This window comes from Coregonus clupeaformis, chromosome 6 (assembly GCF_020615455.1).
Source record: "Coregonus clupeaformis isolate EN_2021a chromosome 6, ASM2061545v1, whole genome shotgun sequence".
Lineage (NCBI taxonomy): Eukaryota > Metazoa > Chordata > Actinopteri > Salmoniformes > Salmonidae > Coregonus > Coregonus clupeaformis.
Window position 1 is genome coordinate 6387146 of NC_059197.1, and position 25907 is coordinate 6413052.

Here is a 25907-nt window from a genome sequence, read left to right on the forward strand (position 1 = left end):
CCACTCAAAGTTGGCCTTAGTGGGAGTGACCATAGAATTCTATGGGAGTGACCTTACAGAGTAAGATATTTTGCTAGCAAAAACATTCCCCTTGGTCATCACTAGTTAACACAGCCACATAATAAAGTCATAATTATGGCTAAACCCTGCCAATTTCTGCAATTTCTCTTCTTAAAATTAGATTTTAAACCTAACCCTAACTAATGATGGCCAAGTTGCGTGTTCGAATCTCGTTACAGAAAACTTTAGCATTTTAGCTAATTAGCAACTTTTCAACCACTTACTACTTTTTAGCTACTTTGCAACTACTTAGCATGTTAGCTAACCCTTCCCTTAACCCTTTAACCTAAATCCTAACCATAAGCATAACCTTAACCCCTAACCCTAACCCCTAGCATAGCTAACGTTAGCCACCTAGATAACGTTAGTGTTAGCCACCTAGCTAACGATAGCCACAACAAATTGCAAATTCGTAACATATTGGGTCAATTGTATTTCGTAATATACTAAATGGAGCCTTTATAAGCTGAACGTCATTTAAAGCGGGACCCTTTTGGTCTGTAACAATGTAAAGTAACGAGTTACGTTTTCAAAATTGGGTTTATTACAGTTGCTTAGTAATGCGTGTGTTACCTTTACATTACTTTCAGAAAATATTGTTGTTTTCATGATCCAATCTCAACTTTTTTCCTCATTTAGTTCTCGAGAGAGTGGAAAAAGCTATTTGGAGAACAGTCATGACAGCTGTCCATAAAAATAGATAGAGGTCGCACCTCTGATCTTTGCTGTTGATCACTTCTAACCCTAACCCTTTTCCTAACCTTAACTTCATTCTCCTAATCTGACCTTTTCATTTGAGTCGAGATTCACAGAAATAATCTGGAACTGTTCGCTCCTGAATTTCACTCCTTTGAAAAGCATGCACTATAGACTACCCTTCTACGTTTTGATCAACGTTAACGTCTTATGGATCTGACAATTTTTTCCAATTTTTGCATAAAATGACATACCCAAATCTAACTGCCTGTAGCTCAGGTCCTGAAGCAAGGATATGCATATTCTTGATACCATTTGAAAGGAAACACTTTGAAGTTTGTGGAAATGTGAAATTAATGTAGGAGAATATAACACATTAGATCTGGTAAAAGATAATACAAACAAAAAAACATGTGTTTTCTATTTATTTATTTTTTCATCATCTTTGAAATGCAAGAGAAAGGCCACAATATAATATTGCAGTTTAGGCGCAATTTAGATTTTGGCCACTAGATGGCAGCAGCAGTGTGTGCAAAGTTTCAGATTGATCCAGTGAAGCATTGCAGTACTGGACTATTTTGTATCAAGTCTGCCCAAATGTGCCGAATTGGTCAATTGATACATTTTCAAGTAAATAACTATAGAGAACGTACAAAAATGATATGGTAACACAAAATGTAAGTTTACACACTGACTCCGGGAACAGCAAACTCGGGAGACCTAACTGAATGTAAGTAAATGTTTTACCTTCAGAGGTGAATGTATCAAACCAGTTGCCAAGATAAGTTTTTTGTTGTTGTGCACTCTCTTCAAACAATAGCATGGTATTTTTTCAATATAATAGCTACTGTAAATTGGACAGTGCAGTTAGATTAACAATAATTTAAGCTTTCTGCCAATATAAGACTGCATCGCAGTGCCTTAGACCACTGCGCCACTCGGGAGACCTAACTGAATGTAAATAAATGTTTTACCTTCAGAGGTGAATGTATCAAACCAGTTGCCAAGATAAGTTTTTTGTTGTTGTGCACTCTCTTCAAACAATAGCATGGTATTTTTTCAATATAATAGCTACTGTAAATTGGACAGTGCAGTTAGATTAACAATAATTTAAGCTTTCTGCCAATATAAGACAAGTCTATGTCCTGGAAAGTTTGCTGTTACTTACAACAGTCATGCTAATCACATTAGCGCACGTTAGCTCAACCCTCCTGTATATGGGACACCGATCCGTAAGAGGTTAATATTAGCTCATATTACCACCGTTTGGTTATGAGCACCTCAAATTCTAGACCCGTTAAAGGGGCAATCTGCCGTTCAAACACTAACAAAGAGGTCAACCCGCAACTGGGAAGGGGCTGGAGAAATTTAACCACACTCAAATTAATTGACAGAGCTATGGATACAAGCACTGACCATCCATAATATAAACAAATTATAGTTTTAATGTATTGAGGCTATACAGTGTTTGTTTACAATTACATTGTTCACTAACAATGGAGTAAAACAAGCTTATATTTTGGTTTCTGATGAGGCATTTATAAATGATCTTCTTCAAGAATCAATGATATGCTATCATTAATTTAAAATTCCCAAAATAATTTAACCCTTCTCCTACAATTTCCGCGGCCCCAGGAAAATCGAATTAACATAATACAAAATCCACATAAAAATCTGTCTGTTTAAGCTAGAGATATGATTTTTTGCATGGGCTTCGTCTCAATCCACCGCATCCGCCGATATCGCCCTTCCGCATCTGCGGTGAAAGGTGGCAGATCTAGAGCGGTGTTTGTCAGACCATCCGACATCCCGAAAATCGGTCTTCTCACAAAAACGTCTGTAGCGTCCGAACGGTTTGGCAGAAACTGCGTTGAAAATTCCACATAGAAATTGTACACATATTTTTCATCCTATATTCAATTGGGTTGATTGAAATTATGTGGAATTTGTTATTTTATTTGACTTATTTTATTTGGTATGTTGAAATAAAATGTGAAGCATCAGTCCTTTGATTTCTGCCTGAACAGTGACTCCTACTAACTCTATGTACCCTGCTTAGCTTCATAAACAAGCTGTGTTCATTTCAGCTGAGCTGTCATGTCAACATATCTAGACATTGATGAGCTTCTATACTCATTTGTGTAGACCTAAATAACATTGAATAGTTGAAACTAACTCCTAACTTTTCTTACACAAGCTGTATGTGAAGATCTTGGACCAGGAAAGGTATTTATATTGATAATAAACTGATAGAAGATGTAAGAAGATGTAGTTGTATGTCTCGTCAGACCAGCCATAAAATTGTGAATGATGATTTCAACAGAATTGTATCAGGCTAAATACAGTTTCTACACGTTTTAGTATTTTGACATTGTTTTGTAGGGTGGGGTGACAGATTAAGTCACACTGACGGCCTACATCACTGCTTCAATGCTGGAGCTCAACATGTCAGTGTCGGTAAGTAGCATCTCCACATAACCATTGTTTCTCACTACAACAATGTCCATTACAGGCAACTGAATTAGCCTCCTATATGAAGACTGTTGTGTACCTCTTACATCAACTGTCATCTAAATGTAATGAGTTGTGTATTGTGTATTTAAAATTCACAGTTAAATAATGTTTTTCCCTCAAAGTAGCCTATGCAATAAGTATAAGAATATGTTACCATAAGCAGATCTAAATGGTATTGTGCTGTTAAAACTGAGTAGGCTTAGTTACTACTGTAAACTGAAAAACTAGAAGTGCTTCAGCATGAATATCTGTAGCCTAGTCCCAGATCTGTTTGTATTGTCATGCCAGTACAAACAGAGCTGGGACCAGGCTAACATGTCTCTTAACGTGTTGCTCTGTTAGTCTGTGCTCCAGGATCCTGTTGTGTATGGCAGCTTGTCTTGCCTGAGGAACTCCACCAGTGATTTGTCCAACACCTACACTACTGCTCTGCTGGCCTACACCTTTACCCTGGCAGGGGACATGGAGACCCGGGCCCAGCTTCTGCAGCACCTGGACACGATCGCATTACAAGAGGGTGAGACATATCCTGGTCCAAGATCTGTTTGTGCTATCTTGACTTAATAGAGTTAGTCAATGGAGTAATCCCAATAGTGCAAACCCTCCGCCCGTCTGGCTCTCCAAATAGGCCCAATCAAACACCCAAAGCATTTTATAGAACACTAATAAAATTTGAATTCAGTTTTTGTCCAAAAATTCATTGTGGGGGTCAGAGAAGAACTGTGTATCCTGTATAGTGATGAATAAGCTAGCCCCAATTTTCTCTCTCTGTGTGTTTGTGTGTGTTTGTTTGTGTGTGTGTTTGTGTGTGTGTGTGTGTGAGCGCGCGCACTCCTCGTCCCTCAGGGGGTCTCCTGCACTGGACTCAGACCTCCTCAGAGACCTCAGCCTCCCTGGCAGTGGAGATCAGCTCCTACGTTCTGCTGGCTTCCCTCAATGCCTCCCCTCTGTCTACCACTGACCTGGGCTACGCCTCCCGGATCGTCAGGTGGCTGGTGAGGCAGCAGAACGCCTACGGAGGCTTCTCCTCCACACAGGTATACTTCAAAACACCTCTGGTCCGAAATGGCACCCTGTGCTGTGCACTAGTAATGAGGCATTATTACCTTGACTTTTACCAGATCACAGGCATGTGTGTGCTTCTTGTCATGTCAAGCCTGATGAGTCTAACTTCCACTGAAATGGAGCCTAGAAATCATAATGGATGGAAATGGGAAATAGTCACTCTAGGAACTGACCAATGTCAAAATCTACCCTTTCTATAAAATGGGATAGCTTCATTCATTTTGAACAGATTTGTCTGTGTTCTATTGGTGTTTAGGACACAGTGGTGGCCCTCCAGGCCCTAGCTCTCTACTCCACCAGGGTGTTCAGTAGAGAGGGCACCAGCACAGTGACAGTACAGTCTCCCAGTGGGGGACAGCACCTTTTCGAAGTTAACCAAAACAACAAGCTTCTCTACCAGGAGAGGGCGATGCAGGACACAGAAGGGAAGTACAGTGTGGAAGTGAAGGGCAGTGCTTGTGCCTCAGTGCAGGTCAGTGAATACACATCTCTCCTCCCAATCCTATGTTGCCAAAATACGGTTTAATCTATCACTAAAGCTACAGTCTGGGCATGTTTTTTCTGCAAAACAGCAGCCCTGTGCCACTTGATTTGGTATACAGCTGAGGCAGTGGAGGCTGCTGAGGGGAGGACGGCACATAATAATGGGTGGAACAGAGCAAATGGAATAGTATCAAACACATGGACACCAGTAAAGTAAATTCAGATTGAGGTTGGGTTTATGTAGGCTACATTGAAATCTGATTTGCCCAACAAAAGACACTATCATTTCAATGTGTAGCTAGATATACAGTAATATCATTCATCAATGGTTGAGTGGATCTTTGGAAGTTTAGAAGTAGTTGCCATTAGCCCTTTAAATAGGATGCCAAATTAATGATATTAATAATACACTTTGGATATTGTCTTATATATATATTATTCATAATATACAGAGGTAGTAATTTAATAGGATCTCTATGGCTACAGTATGATTTGTCAGACCAGGAGAAATCCCGAAAATTGGTCTTCTGAAAAAAACATCCAAATGGTTAGAAACTAATATGACCCCTCATATTGATGACACTCATGAACACTATGGTGTTCTCCATTTTGCTCTACGACCGCCACAAGTGTCATGGGACTTGTCTGAAGATAACCTGGTACCGGGCCAGAAAACTTGTGGAAATGAATAGGGCATTTCCATGTTAAAGGTATACGGGTAATCTCTCAGAAATCTGCGAATCTGTTTTTCCATGTATGAATCTGTTATTCAATGTTTCATCATATATTTTTTTGAAAGTATTTTTTCTTTATACCTACAAGGGTCCTAAAATTCCAAATCAAATAGCTAAATGATCCTTGGTATGACCATCTTAAAACAATTCCATATGTTAGCTTAGTAGAAATGCATCCCGGGCCCTTAGAATTTACTGGGTTAACAGCGATTCCAGGTAGGCCTATCTGCAGCTCGATAAGGTCACACACACACTTACGTTACAGAACTGTCCTCATCACTTCTCATTGTCTCTTCAAAGAAGAGACCTGACGAGTAATCAATCCGACACTCGATCAGTCATATTTATCTGGGATTTCCCATAAGAGCGGAGTGGGATGCTCGTCAGTTTCCCGCGGTTCCATTGTGCTGCATAATGGTTTCTGGAGAACATGCATAAAGGGATCTGACAGGTGTGTGTGCCATGGTCACAGAAAAGTTCCAAAACCATTTGTTATTATTAGCACTGAATCAAACCATTATTGAAACCTACAACATTTTATTTCAATACCAAACAAGAGCTCTTATTCCCATAGGCCTTTTCTCTCCAAAGTAAACATGTTCCTGCCCCCTTGCAGCCTATAGGCTATATCCAAGTAATTTTTGCCTTATCAAATGAACCTTTATTCTCCTTGGTAAAAGTTTTGAAAAATACATTTAATCAAAATCAGTGTTTCTCTGAACATATTGTCTCTGGTGAGGCCAGGGAAAGGCATCGGGCATCACTCAGAAGCACTTGTGACGGACCACGTTGGACCCCATCTCCGGTTGCTCTGAGGCACTGACGCACATGTCTCCGAAGATAGAGAGAGAGGCCAAAAGGGAGCCCCCCAGCCAGGCAGTATCCACCACAGGGACTGGCCCCACGTGAGACCCTGGCGGGAGCCGAGGCCTCCTCCAGGACGGCGTTGTCCAGGAGCAGTGGTCGCAGGTCTGCAACACTCTCCAAAGCAGAGCTCACCAGGAGGCTGGGGATGCCTGGTGTCACCATGTTGATGGTCTGAGGAGAGAAGAGGATCTTGCTGCCGATCCTCAGCATCTGTCCACCTGGGAGCTTATAGTCCACCTCGACGCTGTCGATAATGGTTGCGGCTGTCTCTGAGGAGGGGTCAGTGGATACGTAACACATCTGCTACTTGATTTTGTTCATGGTGTCGTGTTCCTGTGTGGCGCTGGAGAACTGAGCTCCGGACTCCTTCAGCAGCAGAGCCAGGCGGGCTGTGACATCCTGCCTTCCCAGGCCCAGCTGACGCACAGCGTGGGGGAGGCAGTGGCCCTCAAACACTGGGACTGCGTGGGTGACGTCATAGCCACATGTAATGAACCTAGATCAATGGTTTCAATATCCAGCAGACAACGTATCACTTAAAAGTAGCTGGTTGCATCTGTTAAAAAACCAACCATATCAGAGTTTTAAAGAACACAATCTACTGTAGGTCTATAGCCACTTTAAAGCATTCCATTTCATAATTGCATGCCATAACTGCTCAACTGCACTACTTGAGTGTTTTAAGTACGGTGTATGGAAATAAAGTAATAATTTGTATATGGATATATTTACCAGCGCATAACCAAGTCAAATAGTATTCAGATTGTAGGCTAACACAAGGTTTCGATGGCACTTACAGTGGGGAAAAAAAGTATTTAGTCAGCAACCAATTGTGCAAGTTCTCCCACTTAAAAAGATGAGAGAGGCCTGTAATTTTCATCATAGGTACACGTCAACTATGACAGACAAATTGAGAAAAAAATTCCAGAAAATCACATTGTAGGATTTTTAATGAATTTATTTGCAAATTATGGTGGAAAATAAGTATTTGGTCACCTACAAACAAGCAAGATTTCTGGCTCTCACAGACCTGTAACTTCTTCTTTAAGAGGCTCCTCTGTCCTCCACTCGTTACCTGTATTAATGGCACCTGTTTGAACTTGTTATCAGTATAAAAGACACCTGTCCACAACCTCAAACAGTCACACTCCAAACTCCACTATGGCCAAGACCAAAGAGCTGTCAAAGGACACCAGAAACAAAATTGTAGACCTACACCAGGCTGGGAAGACTGAATCTGCAATAGGTAAGCAGCTTGGTTTGAAGAAATCAACTGTGGGAGCAATTATTAGGAAATGGAAGACATACAAGACCACTGATAATCTCCCTCGATCTGGGGCTCCACGCAAGATCTCACCACGTGGGGTCAAAATGATCACAAGAACGGTGAGCAAAAATCCCAGAACCACACGGGGGGACCTAGTGAATGACCTGCAGAGAGCTGGGACCAAAGTAACAAAGCCTACCATCAGTAACACACAAGCCGCCAGGGACTCAAATCTTGCAGTGCCAGACGTGTCCCCCTGCTTAAGCCAGTACATGTCCAGGCCCGTCTGAAGTTTGCTAGAGTGCATTTGGATGATCCAGAAGAGGATTGGGAGAATGTCATATGGTCAGATGAAACCAAAATAGAACTTTTTGGTAAAAACTCAACTCGTCGTGTTTGGAGGACAAAGAATGCTGAGTTGCATCCAAAGAACACCATACCTACTGTGAAGCATGGGGGTGGAAACATCATGCTTTGGGGCTGTTGTTCTGCAAAAGGACCAGGACGACTGATCCGTGTAAAGGAAAAAATGAATGGGGCCATGTATCGTGAGATTTTGAGTGAAAACCTCCTTCCATCAGCAAGGGCATTGAAGATGAAACGTGGCTGGGTCTTTCAGCATGACAATGATCCCAAACACACCGCCCGGGCAACGAAGGAGTGGCCGTAAGAAGCATTTCAAGGTCCTGGAGTGGCCTAGCCAGTCTCCAGATCTCAACCCCATAGAAAATCTTTGGAGGGGAGTTGAAAGTCCGTGTTGCCCAGCGACAGCCCCAAAACATCACTGCTCTAGAGGAGATCTGCATGGAGGAATGGGCCAAAATACCAGCAACAGTGTGTGAAAACCTTGTGAAGACTTACAGAAAACGTTTGACCTGTGTCATTGCCAACAAAGGGTATATAACAAAGTATTGAGAAACTTTTGTTATTGACCAAATACTTATTTTCCACCATAATTTGCAAATAAATTCATAAAAAATCCTACAATGTGATTTTCTGGAGAAAAAAATTCTCATTTTGTCTGTCATAGTTGATGTGTACCTATGATGAAAATTACAGGCCTCTCTCATCTTTTTAAGTGGGAGAACTTGCACAATTGGTGGCTGACTAAATACTTTTTTCCCCCACTGTATCTACTACTCTCACAACAAACATTCAACCTATGATATTCAACATCGTGGAGAGTGCAGAGCGTGAAACAGCTGCTAGGCACAAGTAGAAATTGTTCACATTGTAGGCTATTTTAACAATTTATGTGCACAACATGGCATGAATTCGGAATAAATATAGCAATTTACATAGAGGTGGGGTGGAGGGGGCCACTACGTTTTTCATGTTGCCTGAAGAAAATATGACAGAGAATTAACGAAAGTCATACTCTTCGCTGCTACGTTTTTCTGCGATACAACTTTTGATTAAGGTAGGGTGGGGGCAGGAGTCAGGCTATCTACTGCTACTAACCTTGAAATGCGATGCTTTCATAGTAGGAGTTATTGCATGGCCATAGATTTTTCAACTAACCTGGTTTTGGCAATACTTTCTTCGTTCTCAATGAAATTTTCTCTGTTTTTTGTAGAACCACCTGCAACTGGACATTAACATGTATAAGATACACTTTTTCCAAATTAAGAACAAAGGAAGTATGGCCAAGACCAGGTTAGTTGAACAATATTTTACAAATGAAAAATCTATGGAGGCGTTTTCCATTAACCAAGCAGTAACTCCGACTATGGAAGCATCACATATTGGGGTTACTAGCAGTAACTAGAGTCAGGCGGAATCAGGTGCAAAATGATAGGACAGGTGAATAAAACTGGATCCAAAGTATGTAGCCTAGGAGCCTACAAGACGTTGACGAACACCGACATAATTAGACTATTTTGTAATAATATGCTAAACAGATCAACTAAACAGCCAATTCCCTATGTTTGTTTAAGTTGGCTAATGCTAGACGCATCCTCTTGTTGCTAAAATATTTCCTAACCTGGATTGCATTTGTTGTAGCCTATAAAAGACCACACCGAGTAGAAATGTCAGGCATAATATTGTTATGTTTGTTTCTTATAGTTTGTTTGTTTGTTACATTGTATCGTCAACCTGTGGCCTAGGCCTACTCACCACCGCAGATTGTTAGTGACTGATTTGGAGAATCATTCACCTCCCCACAGCAGGTGGGCACACTTAGTAAATCTGGAACTAAGCATGCCCACCTGCAGGATATTTATGGGGACGTGACCAACGCGCACACTTTCCAAATCAGTCCACAAACAATCTGCTGTGGTGGGTAGGCCTATTGATGTGGTAATTACAAGTTATTAAGTCGTAAATGCCAGTTGGATGCATTCACATGCTTTGAACTCGTTGACAAACACAAATTGGCTATTGGCCAACAAGCTGCTTCAACCATGAACTAAAAGTAGGCCTACAGCTATCATGCTTATAAACAAATTATGAGTGACGTGCAGTCAAGGTAGGCAGGGTGGGCAGGGTAGGCAGTGTAGGCAGGGTAGGCAGGGTAGGCAGGGTAGGCAGGGTAGGCTGGGTAGGCAGGGTAGGCAGGGTAGGCTGGGTAGGCAGGGTAGGCAGGGTAGGCAGGGTAGGCTGGGTAGGCAGGGTAGGCAGGGTAGGCTGGGTAGGCAGGGTAGGCAGGGTAGGCAGGGTAGGCTGGGTATGCAGGGTAGGCAGGGTAGGCAGGGTAGGCAGGGTAGGCAGGGTAGGCTGGGTAGGCAGGGTATGCAGGGTAGGCAGGGTAGGCAGGGTAGGCAGGGTAGGCTGGGTAGGCAGGGTAGGCTGGGTAGACAGGGTAGGCTGGGTAGGCTGGGTAGGCAGTGTAGGCATGGTAGGCTGGGTAGGCTGGGTATGCAGGATAGGCAGGGTAGGCTGGGTAGGCAGGGTAGGCTGGGTAGGCAGGGTGGGTAGGCAGGGTAGGCAGGGTAGGCAGGGTAGGCTGGGTAGGCTGGGTAGGCAGGGTAGGCTGGGTAGGCTGGGTAGGCTGGGTATGCAGGGTAGGCAGGGTAGGCAGGGTAGGCTGGGTAGGCTGGGTAGGCTGGGTATGCAGGGTAGGCAGGGTAGGCTGGGTAGGCAGGGTAGGCTGGGTAGGCTGGGTAGGCAGGGTAGGCAGGGTAGGCAGGGTAGGCTGGGTAGGCTGGGTAGGCTGGGTAGACAGGGTAGGCAGGGTAGGCAGGGTAGGCTGTGCTTACCCTATGATAATCTAATAAGAAAAGCTGTTATGAAAAGCATGCTAGCAGATACCATAGACTTCCAGTCATTATGTTAACGCTAGTTAGCAACTCCCTTCAAACTGCACTCAGAGACACTGCACTCAGAGACAAACAAATACTATCCACGAGTTCATCTGACTCTGGGGAAGTAGATAAAGGGCCTCGATGTATTACTTTAATTATCTCTGGATCTGTCCATAGGCTACCTTAGGGAAACTTCACCCCGGAGGCTAGGTCCATTTGAATGAATTTTCATGTGTAGGTCAAATCGATGGAGAGTATTGGGACATGATGACAAAGGTGTAATGGACCTTTCTCATCATGCCCTGCTCATATTAATTCCCTTGTTGTCTTTCTGTCAATTTTCAGAATGTGCATTGATTCAAGGCCACTTATAAAGTGGTACTAAACTATAAGAGACTATAAAATTGGGGTGTAGGCCTAAGATACAGACGTTACAGAAAATCGATTGAGATGTAATCAGGCTATAGTGCATGTCAATGTCATACACTGTACTGTATGGACATGTACATTTTTTTATTTATTTTTTTATTTTATTTCACCTTTATTTAACCAGGTAAACCAGTTGAGAACAAGTTCTCATTTACAACTGCGACCTGGCCAAGATAAAGCAAAGCAGTGCGATAAAAACAACAACACAGTTACATATGGGGTAAAACAAAACAAAGTCAAAAATACAACAGAAATACAATTAATATACAGTGTGCAAATTTAGCAAGTTATGGAGGTAAGGCAATAAAATAGGCTATAGTGCAAAATAATTACAATTTAGTATTAACACTGGAATGATGTGCAAGAGATGATGTGCAAATAGAGATACTGGGTACAAATGAGCAAAATAAATAACAATATAGGGATGAGGTAGTTGGGCGGGCTAATTTCAGATGGGCTGCGTACAGGTGCAGTGATCGGTAAGGTGCTCTGACAACTGATGCTTAAAGTTAGTGAGGGAGATAAGTGTCTCCAGCTTCAGAGATTTTTGCAATTTGTTCCAGTCATTGGCAGCAGAGAACTGGAAGGAATTGCGGCCAAAGGAGGTGTTGGCTTTGGGGATGACCAGTGAGATATACCCGCTGGAGCGCAGACTACGGGTGGGTGTTGCTATGGTGACCAATGAGCTAAGATAAGGCGGGGATTTGCCTAGCAGTGATTTATAGATGGCCTGGAGCCAGTGGGTTTGGCGACGAATATGTAGTGAGGACCAGCCAACAAGAGCGTACAGGTCACAGTGGTGGGTATTATATGGGGCTTTGGAGACAAAACGGATGGCACTGTGATAGACAACATCCAATTTGCTGAGTAGAGTGTTGGAGGCTATTTTGTAAATGACATCGCCGAAGTCAAGGATCGGTAGGATAGTCAGTTTTACGAGGGCATGTTTGGCAGCATGAGTGAAGGAGGCTTTGTTGCGAAATAGGAAACCGATTCTAGATTTAACTTTGGATTGGAGATTCTTAATGTGAGTCTGGAAGGAGAGTTTACAGTCTAACCAGACACCTAGATATTTGTAGTTGTCCACATACTCTAGGTCAGACCCGTCTAGAGTAGTGATTCTAGTCGGGTGGGCGGGTGCAAGCAGCGTTCGGTTGAAGAGCATGCATTTAGTTTTACTAGTGTTTAGGAGCAGTTGGAGGTTGTATGGAATTGAAGCTCGTTTGGAGGTTTGTTAACACAGTGTCCAATGAAGGGCCAGATGTATACAAAATGGTGTCGTCTGCGTAGAGGTGGATCTGAGAGTCACCAGCAGCAAGAGCGACGTCATTGATATACACAGAGAAAAGAGTTGGCCCAAGAATTGAACCCTGTGGCACCCCCATAGAGACTGCCATAGGTCCAGACAACAGGCCCTCCGATTTGACACATTGAACTCTATCTGAGAAGTAGTTGGTGAACCAGGCGAGGCAGTCATTTGAGAAACCAAGGCTATTTAGTCTGCCAATAAGAATGCGGTGGTTGACAGAGTCGAAAGCCTTGGCCAGGTCAATGAAAACGGCTGCACAGTACTGTCTATTATCGATCGCGGTTATAATATCATTTAGGACCTTGAGCGTGGCTGAAGTGCACCCATGACCAGCTCGAAACCGGATTGCATAGCGGAGAAGGTACGGTGGGATTCGAAATGGTCGGTGATCTGTTTGTTGACTTGGCTTTCAAAAACTTTTTGAAAGGCAGGGCAGGATGGATATGGGTCTGTAACAGTTTGGATCTAGAGTGTCACCCCCTTTGAAGAGGGGGGATGACCGCGGCAGCTTTCCAATCTCTGGGGATCTCAGACGTTACGAAAGAGAGGTTGAACAGGCTAGTAATAGGGGTTGCGACAATTTCGGCGGCTAGTTTTAGAAAGAAAGGGTCCAGATTGTCTAGCCCAGATGATTTGTAGGGGTCCAGATTTTGCAGCTCTTTTAGAACATCAGCTGTCTGGATTTGTGTGAAGGAGAAGCGGGGGGCATGGGCAAGTTGCAGCGGAGGGTGCAGAGCTGGTGGCCGGGGTAGTGGTAGCCAGGTGGAAAGCATGGCCAGCCGTAGCAAAATGCTTGTTGAAATTCTCGATTATTGTAGATTTATCGGTGGTGATAGTGTTTCCTAGCCTCAGTGCAGTGGGCAGCTGGGAGGAAGTGCTCTTATTTTCCATGGACTTTACAGTGTCCCAAAACTTTTTGGAGTTAGTGCTACAGGATGCAAATTTCTGTTTGAAAAAGTTAGCCTTTGCTTTCCTAACTGCTTGTGTATATTGGTTCCTAACTTCCCTGAAAAGTTGCATATCACGGGGGCTATTTGATGCTAATGCAGTACGCCACAGGATGTTTTTGTGCTGGTCAAGGGCAGTCAAGTCTGAGGACAACCAGGGGCTATATCTGTTCTTAGTTCTGTATTTTTTGAATGGGGCATGTCTATTTAAGATTGAGAGGAAATTACTTTTAAAGAACAACCAGGCATCCTCTACTGACGGAATGAGATCTATATCCATCCAGGGTACCTGGGCCAGGTCAATTAGGAAGGCCTGCTCGCTGAAGTGTTTTTGGGAGCGTTTGACAGTGATGAGGGGTGGTCGTTTGACCGCGGACCCGTTACGGACGCAGGCAATAAGGCAGTGATCGCTGAGATCCTGGTTGAAGACAGCGGAGGTGTATTTAGAGGGTAAGTTAGTCAGGATGATATCTATGAGGGTACCCATGTTTACGGATTTAGGGTTGTACCTGGTAGGTTCGTTGATAATTTGTGTGAGATTGAGGGCATCTAGTTTAGATTGTAGGATGGCCGGGGTGTTAAGCATATCCCAATTTAGGTCACCAAGCAGTACGAACTCTGAGGATAGATGGGGGGCAATCAATTCACATATGGTGTCCAGGGCACAGCTGGGGGCTGAGGGGGGTCTGTAGCAAGCGGCAACAGTGAGAGATTTATTTCTGGAAAGGTGGATTTTTAGAAGTAGAAGCTCAAACTGTTTGGGCACAGACCTGGATAGTATGATGGAGCTCTGCAGGCTATCTCTACAGTAGATTGCAACTCCACCCCCTTTGGCAGTTCTATCTAGATGGAAAATGTTATAGTTGGGGATGGAAATTTCAGAATTTTTGGTGGCCTTCCTAAGCCAGGATTCAGACACTGCTAGAACATCAGGGTTGGCGGAGTGTGCTAACGCAGTGAATAACTCAAACTTAGGAAGGAGGCTTCTGATATTTATGTGCAGAAAACCAAGACTTTTACGGTTACAGAAGTCAACAAATGATAGCTCCTGGGGAGTAGGAGTGATACTGGGGGCTGCAGGGCCTGGGTTAGCCTCTACATCACCAGAGGAACAGAGGAGGACTAGAATAAGGATACGACTAAAGGCTTTAAGAACTGGTCTTCTAGTGCGTTGGGTACATAGAATAAAGGGGGCAGTTCTCCGGGCGTTGTAGAAAAGATTCAGGGCATTATGTACAGAAAAGAATATGGAGGGATATGAGTACAGTTCAGGTAACCCTAAGCGTTGGGTAACAAGGAAAGAGATAGCATCATTGGAGGCATCGATTGAGCCGGTCTCGGCGTGTATGGGGGGAGGAACAAAGGAACTATATGAGGCAGTTTGAGAGGGACTAGGGGTTCTACATTGAAATTGTATAATAAGAACTAACCCAAACAGCAATAGGCAAGGCATAATTGACATGGGAGAGAGGCATAAAGCAGTCACATGTGTTATTAGAGAGAGCTAAGACACAACTGGAAATAGCGATAACGTTTGGGCTAAGACTAAACAGAATAAACAGGACAGAGTACCGTGTAAAGGAACAGTCCAGCAGGCATCAGCTGTGCAGCTGAGTGATCATAAGGTCCAGTGAACAGCAATATGTGAGTCCGAGAGCAGTTCAAATATAGCTAGCAGGGAGCAGAGTTGTGGTTTGCGTGTGCTAGCGGGCCGGGGGTGGCAGATGGATCTTCGTGGTCGTCGCAACGGGAAGCCTGTTGAAACCACATCAGACTATTTCGTCGGCAAACCAGTCGTGTTGGATCGGCGGGGCTCAGTGTCAACACTAGGAGGTCCCGTCCGGTTGACAGAGAGGTAGATAGCCGGGAGATGGGCCTGAGGCTAGCTCAAGGCTAACTGGTGCTTGCTATAGGGCAATGGTAATAGTAATCAGCCAACAACAGGTAGCAGCTAGCTAGCTGGTTGTGATGATCCGGCGCTAGGGTCCAGTGATTCCGGCAGAAAGTCCAATAAGCTCTGGGTCGATAGCACGCTGGGTCGATAGCACGCTGTGCAGACTGGCCGACGAATTGTCCAGGCTAGCTAGAGCTGGCTGGTGGATAGTGTAGGCCACGGACAATGGTGAAGACGCTAACGGTGACTAATAACAGGTAGCCACTATTTTCAGCTTACGGTTCTTGATGAAAGTTATAAAGAAATAATAGAATCCTTTCCACGTTGGGTGAGGCGGGTTGCAGGAAAGTATATTTAGTTAAAGAATGAAAGTAAAAAAATTAGAAATATAGACAAAAAAACAAGAAACGGGATATTTACACAGGACGAAAAATAAAAGCGACCGCACTGCTACGCCATCTTGGAACAATGGTGCATGTGTAGTCCCGAAGTCAGAGAATCTGCCAATCACAACACTGCAAAGCACTGCTATTGACACAAATTGGTCAATCATTCACAAGGCTTTTACCTCAATCATTTAACCTGGCTACAGCAGTTCCTCTGCACATGGCAGTAGGGAGGTCTTGCCAGTAGGAATACTCATTATTTTCTCCTTAATCATGGTTTCTCCTGGGCTTCAGGTTTGGAGATGGATAATATTTGCCTGCTTTCAGTGGCTTTGTATCTGTCAAGAAACTCCCAGACCGTAAGTAAATCTGCACAGTCATCAGAGTTAAAATTGAATAATCAGACGTGGCATCTCCTTCTGGTATAACATTCTCGCTCTCAGAGAGCAGATTAAGAGCTGTTTTTAATTTACCCTTTCTGCAGATATAATTTTTTGTGGACTTCACCTATGTACCCTCTCATTTTGTAATGATATTCCTGTGTGTTTGTTTGTGTGTGCATGCGTGTGTATGTTCTCTGTAGGGTTTACATGGTAGCCATTCCTGCAGTGATCCAGGCAGGCTCAGAGGCCAAGCTTTGTGCCAGCCTTCTGCAGCCCAACGAGACCCTGGTCATGACCATATCTCTGATTGCCGATGAGCAGAGCAAAATTCTTCTCCAAGAGAGTTCTGACCAAGAGTTTCACCACTGCTTCCAGTTTCAGGTCAGCCCAGCACTGGGCGACATCCAGAACCATTCCAATAAGAGTGTACTATACTTCTTAGCTTTGTGATGTATCTCTTAATTTTAGTGCAATGACATAATATTTAATTAGAAATATCAAGGAGTTGGCCTTGACATGTTTACCTGGTTTTGGTCAGATGCAAGCATGTTTTTATATACTGTACAAAATATATGCCACTTAGCAGACACTTTTATCAAAAGGAACTCACAACAGCCTATGTGATCCCTGCAGGAATTGAACCCCCAATCTTGATGTTGCTAGCAGCACGCTCTTACCAACTGAGCCACACAGTAGTATTATATGTTATTGGTACATTAGTTAATCAGTGTGTTGCCCTCTGTATCCCTGACAGGCCCCTCATGTGAAGAGTGACGAAGTGCAAAGATTTAAGGTGGAGATTCGAGGTGAAACTTTTCTATCGACAGAGGAGAGAAAGGTCATGATCAAACCGTACAGCCCGATGACATTCGTCCAAACGGATAAACCAATCTACAACCCGGGACAAACAGGTAATTTTACACAGAGCCAGTACACAATTAGTCTGCTTGCTAAGAAACAGGACAATTAGGTGGTAGTATGTGTCTATGAGGGTTTGCTCTGTCATCCCAGAGACACTTGAAAGAGGACCATCAGGTGCAGATAAATAAAAAATCTGCTGTGGGTTCACTCAGAATACGTACGCTGGAACGAAGTTTGAACTGTCATACCATATGTTATAAGATGTTCCTCTCCTGGACATTATCACTGGATATTGATTTTGTAAATATTTTCAGCGAACTCGCAGTGCAGTTTTCCTTTATCTGCAATTGATTTAATTGGGGCCTTAGTACCAACGGTTGAACATGTTATCCAGAGTACCTATAAATAGTTTGTTTTCTGAAATCCTCATTGAGTGTTTGTCTTTGTCTTGTCATTGTCTCCTTACAGTGAATTTTAGGGTCATCACCTTGGATACCAGTTTTAGCCCTGTCAATCAGCTGGTGAGTGTTGAAAATGTGAAACATTGAATGTTGAAAACAATTACCTATTTGGTTTTCCTTTACATCAGTATCTCCACTGTAAAAAAAAAATACACAAATACAAAAGAATCAGAAGTATCCCAACATCACAGTACTGTGATAGACATAGCAATCAGGTGTGTACAGCATCGTCCAACCAACCCAGTTGCCTTGTGGTTAGAGTGTCTGCCGTGAGATTGGAAGGTAGGGTGTTCGAGTCATACCAAAAATTCATGAAATAAGACCCGATGCCCCACTGCTTAGCACTCACCATTAAGGACATGGAATGAGGGTTAAACCCAATGATTACACCAGGGAGGCCAGAAAATATTTGTTGTATTTCAGATTGTCCTGGCAATTCTAACCCTTGTCACATATAAACTTAATTGGAAGAAAGGATGTTTGATATACATTTGTATCACAAACCCCTTTTTTAAAATCATGATCAAAGGGGCCATTTCAGGCCCTATTTAGACATATTAATGCCTCCTGTAAGACTTTATGATAAGGTGTAGATAGTAAGTATAGGCTGGAAATAGAGGCCTGGGCATTGTTGTTCACTAATTTACTCCAAGTAGGGAAAGGATGGCGGGGTTGAAAAGTAATAAAGGGGAGTATATATAAAAAAAACATGGGGGATTGGAAGTGATGCAGACAATTACATTGATAGAAGTTACAATCTATCTGCAATATTAAGCTGATCTACCCCCCAAAAAAATATAAAATAAACATTTGAAGAAAAATAAATAAAATAAGAAAATGAAAAAAGTCAAAAAAGACTTTATGATCCATGAACCGTACGTGATACAGACCACATATTGGTGTCATTATACTCCTTATAGTGTGCTCTGAATTATGGAGTATGTCTAGATTCTGAAATACAAATTCTCACATTAATTTATTCAACATTAAAAATATTAATCTCAAAAGTACACTTTTTTATGTTATTAATTGTTTTTTTACAGACAACATACTTAGAAGAGATCCACATGCGGTACACAAATCCACATGTGGTATGTACACTATGTACACCGTAAGCTAAGAACTACAAGCTTCACTATAAAAACTGACCAACATTATAAATTATGTGTGTAGAGATGTACAAATAAAAAACTGTTTTACAGGATGATCTGAGGTGGGGAAAAGATGTACATTGGGGCCCGAAATTAATTACACCCTTGATAAAGATGAGCAAAAATGACTGTATGATATAAATCATTCAAATACTATATTGTATTTATAATATACTGACATGAAAATAGAGCTCTTTGGCCATGCACACCAGTGGTGGGTTTGGCGTCAAAATAAGGATGCATAAGCAGAAAATAACCCCATACCTACTGTAAAATATGCTGGTGGATCTTTGATGTTATGGGGCTATTTTTCTTCCACTGATCCTGGGGCCCTTGTTAAGGTCAACGGCATAATGAACTTTACCCAGTACCAGGACATTTTAGCCAAAACAACTGGTTGCTTCTGCCAAGAGGCTGAAATGTAGCCACAAATGGATCTCCCAACAAGCCAATAACCCCAGGCACACATCAAAATCCACAAAGAAATTGTTAATTTACCACAAAATCAACATTTTGCATGGCCATCTTAGTCTCCGGACTTGAAACCCATTGAAAACATGTGGTTTAAATTGTAGAGGGCAGTCCATACGCGCAGACGAAGGATATCAAGGATCTGGAAGGAGTTTGTATGGAGGTATGGTCTAAGATTCCTCCCAATAAGTTCTCCTACTCATAAATTATTTTAGAAAAAGGTTCAGTGCCGTTATCCTCACAAGGTATGGTAATGATTTCAGATCTCACTGCATATGAAAAGAGTACATATGAGGTAGTGCAGTAAGTGCAAAGAGAAGTGTGCAGTTCTAGGATGATAGTGCAGGGTGTATAGTCTGTGGATGGGCAGTGCAGAGTTTATAGTCCATGAATGAGAAGATCATTGTGGACCAGGTGGCCGGTTGGTGAGGGCCATGGCCCGGGGGAAGAAGCTGTACAGGTGGCGGGAGGTCATGATTGACCTGAACCGTTTGCCACAGGGGAGTCTTTGAAGGGAAGGGTGGAAGGGGTCGGCCATGATCTTACCTGCATGTGTCCTTGCCCTGGAGACGTGCAGGACCTTGATGGAGGGCAGGTGGCAGCTGATGACCCTCTCAGCAGACCGGACAATCTGTTGCAATTTGCCCTTGGACCGGGCAGACGCATTCCCAAACCAGACAGTGATCAAGGAGGTTGAGTATGGACTTTATGATCGTTGTGTAGAACCGAATCAATATTGTCCATGAGAGATTGAATTTCTTCAGCTGACTTAAGAATTGCATCCGCTGGTGTGCCTTATTGGTGATCGCTGTGTTGTTGTCCTCCTACTTGAGGTTGTGGGAGATGATGGTCCCCAAGAATTTGAATGTCTCAGCCGTGCTTACAGCTGAGCCATTGATTTCAAGGGGGAGAGATGGTGAGGGACGCTTCCTGAAGTCAATCCCCATCTCCATGATGGTTTTACTTTTTTTTTTTTACGATATACTCTACACTCTACAAGTACTGTACATCAAATTTCCAGAGTGGGTGCTCTGCTACTTTTGAAGCTATGATACATTTGATGAGCAACACCAACACAGTGAATAGGAAAATGGATTCAAAGGGTACTCCCTCTGCTGGTGATTTGCTGAATGTGATTAGTTAATGACCTATAATGTCAATTTCTATGTATAAAATGGGTCATATCTTCAAAGTAGCAGAGCACCCACTGTAATTTTGACGTGTTTGAAGAGTATATTGTTCCAAACAATATGTCTAAAAATAAGCTAAATGTATATGTGATATTCATATAAATATTTTTAACGAAGATTACATTAACATGAAAAGTTGTATTTCAGAATCTAGGCATGCTCCATATTTTAAAGCACACTATAAGGAGTATAATGATACCAAGATGATGTCTTTATCATGTGTGGTTCACGGATCACAGTCGTACAAGAAGCATGTATAGGTCTAAAAAAGGCCTAAAATGGCCACTTTCGACATGATTTTGTTTAAAAATGGTTTGCGATACAAATGTAAAAAGCATATTAAACATCCTTCCTCCCAATTAAGTTTCTATGTGAGGATGGCCAGAACAATCTGAGATACCAAAAACATTTTCAGGTGAGAAATCGCCCCCGTGATAGACTAGCGTTCTGTCCAGGCTGCCTCACGCTACAGAAACAGGAGATAGGCTCCTGCCCTATTGGCCATCCTGGTTCAGACAAGGATTATTATGTACAGTATACTGTAAATGCCTATTTAAATTCAGCACTCAACTAGCCACCACATGTCATACATGTCTCGTCAGTACTCCATGAACAATAAGACTTGGGAATGGGAAACTATTGGGCAAAATCAAAATCTCTGAAGGTTTGATTTTTAGCCTGTGTTGTCTGTTTGATCAGACTACACAAACAGTTGAGACACATAGCACTTAGGGCAAAAGTACATGTCTGCAGAGTTTTTCTAAACAAACCTGCGTGGGCTGATTTGAAGGTCCTCAAGCATTTACCACAGGACATGGGGTTTTCAATTTCATATAGGTCAGATTGGAATGTATGGGATTTTCATTCCTGAGATTGAGTTGATCTACTAAATTGATGTTAGAGTCCCAGTCAGATGCAAATGCTACATGTGATGTCTACTTGAAGAGACAAAGCCAATTGCCTGCCTACTTCCTACACTTGTATACATCTGCTATGCTCCTCTGTAGATTTTTTGGGGAAATTAGAGTTATTCATAAAACATTAACCAATATCTTGTCTTTGCTCTTCGCAGTACAATGTTGTGGAACTTGAGGTAAGACCCTTATTAGTCTGTTACTTTATGATGACTATCACTAAATACTACATGATAAGACGATGACTCCACCAGCTAGGTAGGTCATCATTAATTTCCACATAGAAGTTAGCTAAATATTTCCTATCAGCTTTATGTGATCACATCTGGGCCACCTTCATTAAGCAAACTTCGGAACGTTGCAGATAGAAATATCATGAATAGAACTGACGAGACTCTTTATTCTACACGTCAGACAGGGATGTTTGGCCTACATAACCTACATCTACAAAGGTGCAAAAAAATAAAAAATAAAATAAAAAATAAGAAGTGCTATCTGGAACCTAAAATGGTTATTCGGCTGTCTTCATAGGAGAACCTTTTGAATAACCCTTTTTGGTTCCAGGTAGAACCATTTTGGTTCCAGATAGAACACTTCTGGGTTCCACGTAGGACCCTTTCCACAGAGCATTCTAAATGAAACCCAAAAGGGTTCTATGTGGAACTCAAAAGGGTTCTATCTGGAACCAAAATGGTTCTACCTTGAACCAAAAAGGGTTCTCTTATGGGGAGAGCCGAAGAACCCCTTTGGAACCCTCTTTTCTAAGAGTGTACTTCTATCTGAACATTCCACAATGTTGTGCCCTGCTCAACGTGCCTCTTGTTCTATGAACCCACAGGATGTTCATCACAACAGGATTGGACAGTGGGTCAATACTACGTCTAGTGGCAACATTCTGCAGCTTTCTCACCCCCTCAACTCTGAAGCACGCGTAGGATCTTATACCATTGTAGTTTGGATTGGTGAAAACAAAATATCCCATCACTTCAAGGTAGAAAAGTATGGTAGGTTGTGCTTTGTTCTTTTACTTTTCATGCTAGGTAATGTTATGGCTCTGGCAGTTGAATCAATGCATCACAATCCTGGAACCTTAATGAGTTGAATTCTGTTCGTTTATTTCTAGTTTTACCGAAGTTTGAGATCAAAATTAACCTCACCGATGAGATCAGCATTGTCCAAGAGGAGTATAAAGTGAAAGTGTGTGCAACGTGAGTCGACACTATCGCCGTTTTGCAATGCACTGTAGTTACAAAATACTCAAATACACAGACAAGTGTTTTTCAAATACTAATATTTAAATACCCCATGCATTTGAACCCAGGTCTGCTTGGTCCTAGAGGTATTTAAAATAAGGTATTTGGAAACAAGGAAATTATATGAAAATACTTTCAAATACTTCAAATAGAAGTAGTTGATTTGGCCACAATATTTGAAAATACTCATGCACAGAAAATAAGTATTTGAACCCAGGTCTAGGTAATGACAGCTAATGACTAATTAGTGTGTTTACTCAAAGCTCAAAGCTTGCACAGAGCTCCATAGACTAGAATAGTACATTTTGGATTTCAGATTTATATTGCTTCAATACAGCTTAATTCTACCATTTACCAGTCACTACTAATACCATTAATACTGCTGTCACTTCTACTACTACTTCTACTACTACGATCACTACTACTACTACTGCCACAGTCACAAATTTGACTCCTACATTTACTACTGCAGTCACTACCACTACTATAACTTATTTCACAACCATACAGTGCCTTGCGAAAGTATTCACCCCCCATCCCGACAGCATGATGCTGCCACCACCATGGTGTTCTCGGGGTGATGAGAGGTGTTGGGTTTGCGCCAGACAAGCTGTGGAGCTTTGGTGGGCGGCCCTCTCTTGGCAGGTTTGTTGTGGTGCCATATTCTTTCCATTTGATAATTATGGATTTAATGGTGCTCCGTGGGATGTTCAAAGTTTCAGATATTTTTTTATAACCCAACCCTGATCTGTACTTCTCCACAACTTTGTCCCTGACCTGTTTGGAGAGCTCCTTGGTCTTCATGGTGCCGCTTGCTTGGTGGTGCCTCTTGCTTAGTGGTGTTGCAGACTCTGGGGGCTTTCAGAACAGGTGTATATATACTGAGATCATGTGACAGATCATGTGACACTTAGATTGCACACAGGTGGACTTTATTTAACTAATTATGTGACTTCTGAAAGTAATTGGTTGCACCAGATCTTATTTAAGGGCTTCATAGCAAAGGGGGTGAATACACATGCACGCATCACATTTCCGTTATTTATTTTGTATACTTTTTTTAAACAAGTTATTTTTATCATTTCACTTGACCAATTTGGACTATTTTGTGTATGTCCATTACATGAAATCCAAATAAAATGTCATTTAAATTACAGGTTGTAATGCAACAAAATAAAAAAAACGCCAAGGGGGTTGAATACTTTTGCAAGGCACTGTAAATTCTCAAGACAAGCTAGCAAACACGCATGTTTTCTTTAAGAAATGTACTTTTCTCTTGCTCAATGTAATAAACTGCTCTTATGAGTCCCTGAGACTTCAAAGGTTTGGGACAGTGGCATGTACATGAACAGCTGTGACCGTATTCATAAAGCATCTCAGAGTAGGATTGCTGACCTAGGATCAGGCCCCTCCTGTACATGTGATCCAAAAGTTAAAACTGATCCTAGATCAGTCATTAGCGTCGTCCAGGGTATGGGAGGGAATGGCCGGCAGGGATGTAGCTCAGTTGGTAGAGCATGGCATTTGCAACGCCAGGGTTGTGGGTTCGATTCCAGTATAAAAAAGAAAAATGTATGCACTCACTAACAGTAAGTCTCTCTGGATAAGAGCGTCTGCTAAATGACGTAAATGTAAAATGTATAAGCTTCATGAATACTGGTCTAGATCCATTGACAATGTTTAAAACACTTGACTTAAAAGCCTGCAGCTTTAAAGCATTATAATGTGTTATAAGCACGCATGTATGAGCCTTTATAATGTCTCATATGATGCTTATACTATGGTATGTCTCTTTATGTAGGAAATGTATTATACTTTATGTGTTTTGATATGTTTGTGTGTTATTATGAATTTAAATCAGATACACGTACGGACAGCCTGTACCTGGTAAAGCAGAGGTACAGTTGTGCCGACCTTTAAGGAACAATGTCTTGATACCAATAATAAATGATGAGAAAAACCCACAAGGAGTTCCTGATTATACACCCCCCTGCCACAAAGAGTCAATAGAGGTCTGTATGCTTTCCTGAAGAAACTATCATCAGTATAATTGTTTTCACATCACATTACATTTTAATGTGATGTGGTTAAATTCATTTAAATCAGTTCTTAATGTGTGGGCTTTTGCTTGCTTTTCCCAGATGGATCAAACTGGCTGTGCTTCTCATGTCTTCAACATATCCATTTTCACAAAGAATGCTGGCCAGAAAATGCTCATAGACAAGCTTAGTTTTAACGCAACAGTAGAGGAGGAGGGGACAGGCAAGTCATTCATCTCAAGAATTTGGAGTTGGGAAAAGTGATGACATCATTTGCCTGAAATGAAAACTGTTTTGTTTGTCTTGAGAGTGAAAGACATAACGTCAATATTGCATGTTTAATTAGATCATGAAGATTGGAAAGACCTGTCTGTTTGACCTTCGGTGCTAAATCATCATATGATATTATACTGTTTTTATGAATGTCTTCTATTTGTAATCATGTTTTTAATATTTTGAGTAAGCTGCACTGGAATTCAGCTTCTGCATTGTGAACTGCCATTGTGCATCATGGTGGCACGTGTGGTTGTGAAATAAACCATGCTATTTTCATTTCTATTCCTTTGACAGGTATTACTCAGTCAAAGAAAAAACACATAGGGCTCTCCTATGTGATTGGAAAACTCACATTTGTCGACACACCCAAAATCTATGAGCATGGAGCAATTATTGAAGGCAAGGTAAGTCCAAATCGAGTGTTATTGTTTCTTGAACTTTGTTGAATTGTGGATGCCATTTGCTCTTTGACATTCCTGTTTACCTAACTACCAATGGTAGGTAACAGTGACACATGTAGCATCACTTCATAGAACTTTCCCCCCTTTTTCATCAGATAAACGTTGTTCACTACAACAACACACCTTTCTCTGACATGTTAGTCTACCTGTTGGAGAAGAAAGGCTGGTCCTCACATCGTCTCCAGAACCTAACCACGGACAGTCATGGTATTGCCAGTTTCTCCCTCAACACAACCAGTATGCCCAAAGAGAATATTAACCTCATAGTAAGTATGATTCCTTCTAGGTTTTGAAAGACTCTGTTATGAGAATTATTTAACAAACTATTTCAGTGTCTCTGTGCGTCTCCCAAAAGGTTCAAGAAACGGACAGAGTCCCGGTCTGCATAGTCAGAGATTTATTCATTGAGAATTCTGCCATCACAATTTCAGAGTCCATCTTTTATACTCACACGTCATACAAAAATCCCTCCTCTCTGGAGGCGGGCTGTAGTTTTCCACTTTAAAACTGCTCTCCTAACCATTAGGTCACACACACATACACATACACAT

General features: G+C 42.1%; 2 protein-coding genes across 6 annotated transcripts in view; both read left to right on the forward strand.

Annotated features, from left to right (window-relative positions):
- Nucleotides 1-3133: 3133 nt before the first annotated feature.
- On the forward strand, nt 3134-4880 carry LOC121568284 (alpha-2-macroglobulin-like protein 1). The gene is made up of 4 exons (XM_041878844.2): nt 3134-3213; nt 3625-3787; nt 4117-4307; nt 4592-4880. The coding sequence occupies exons 1-4, from the start codon at nt 3187-3189 to the stop codon at nt 4859-4861; spliced, it is 651 nt and encodes a 216-aa protein (XP_041734778.1). The 5' UTR covers nt 3134-3186; the 3' UTR covers nt 4862-4880.
- An 11223-nt stretch (nt 4881-16103) lies between these two features.
- LOC121567565 (alpha-2-macroglobulin) overlaps nt 16104-25907 on the forward strand; it is a 45233-nt gene continuing 35429 nt past the window's right edge. For all 5 annotated transcript variants that reach the window (XR_006001121.2, XR_006001119.2, XR_006001120.2 and 2 more), the window contains exons 1-11: nt 16104-16255; nt 16480-16660; nt 17034-17190; nt 17609-17661; nt 21486-21506; nt 22166-22331; nt 22451-22535; nt 24442-24592; nt 24722-24842; nt 25190-25299; nt 25452-25622. Coding sequence is in view for 1 of the 5 variants with exons in the window: in XM_041877732.2 (XP_041733666.1) it covers nt 16170-16255; nt 16480-16660; nt 17034-17190; nt 17609-17661; nt 21486-21506; nt 22166-22331; nt 22451-22535; nt 24442-24592; nt 24722-24842; nt 25190-25299; nt 25452-25622 (1302 nt within the window). In the remaining 4 variants the exon portion in view is untranslated. The remainder of the gene's footprint in view (nt 16256-16479; nt 16661-17033; nt 17191-17608; nt 17662-21485; nt 21507-22165; nt 22332-22450; nt 22536-24441; nt 24593-24721; nt 24843-25189; nt 25300-25451; nt 25623-25907) is intronic.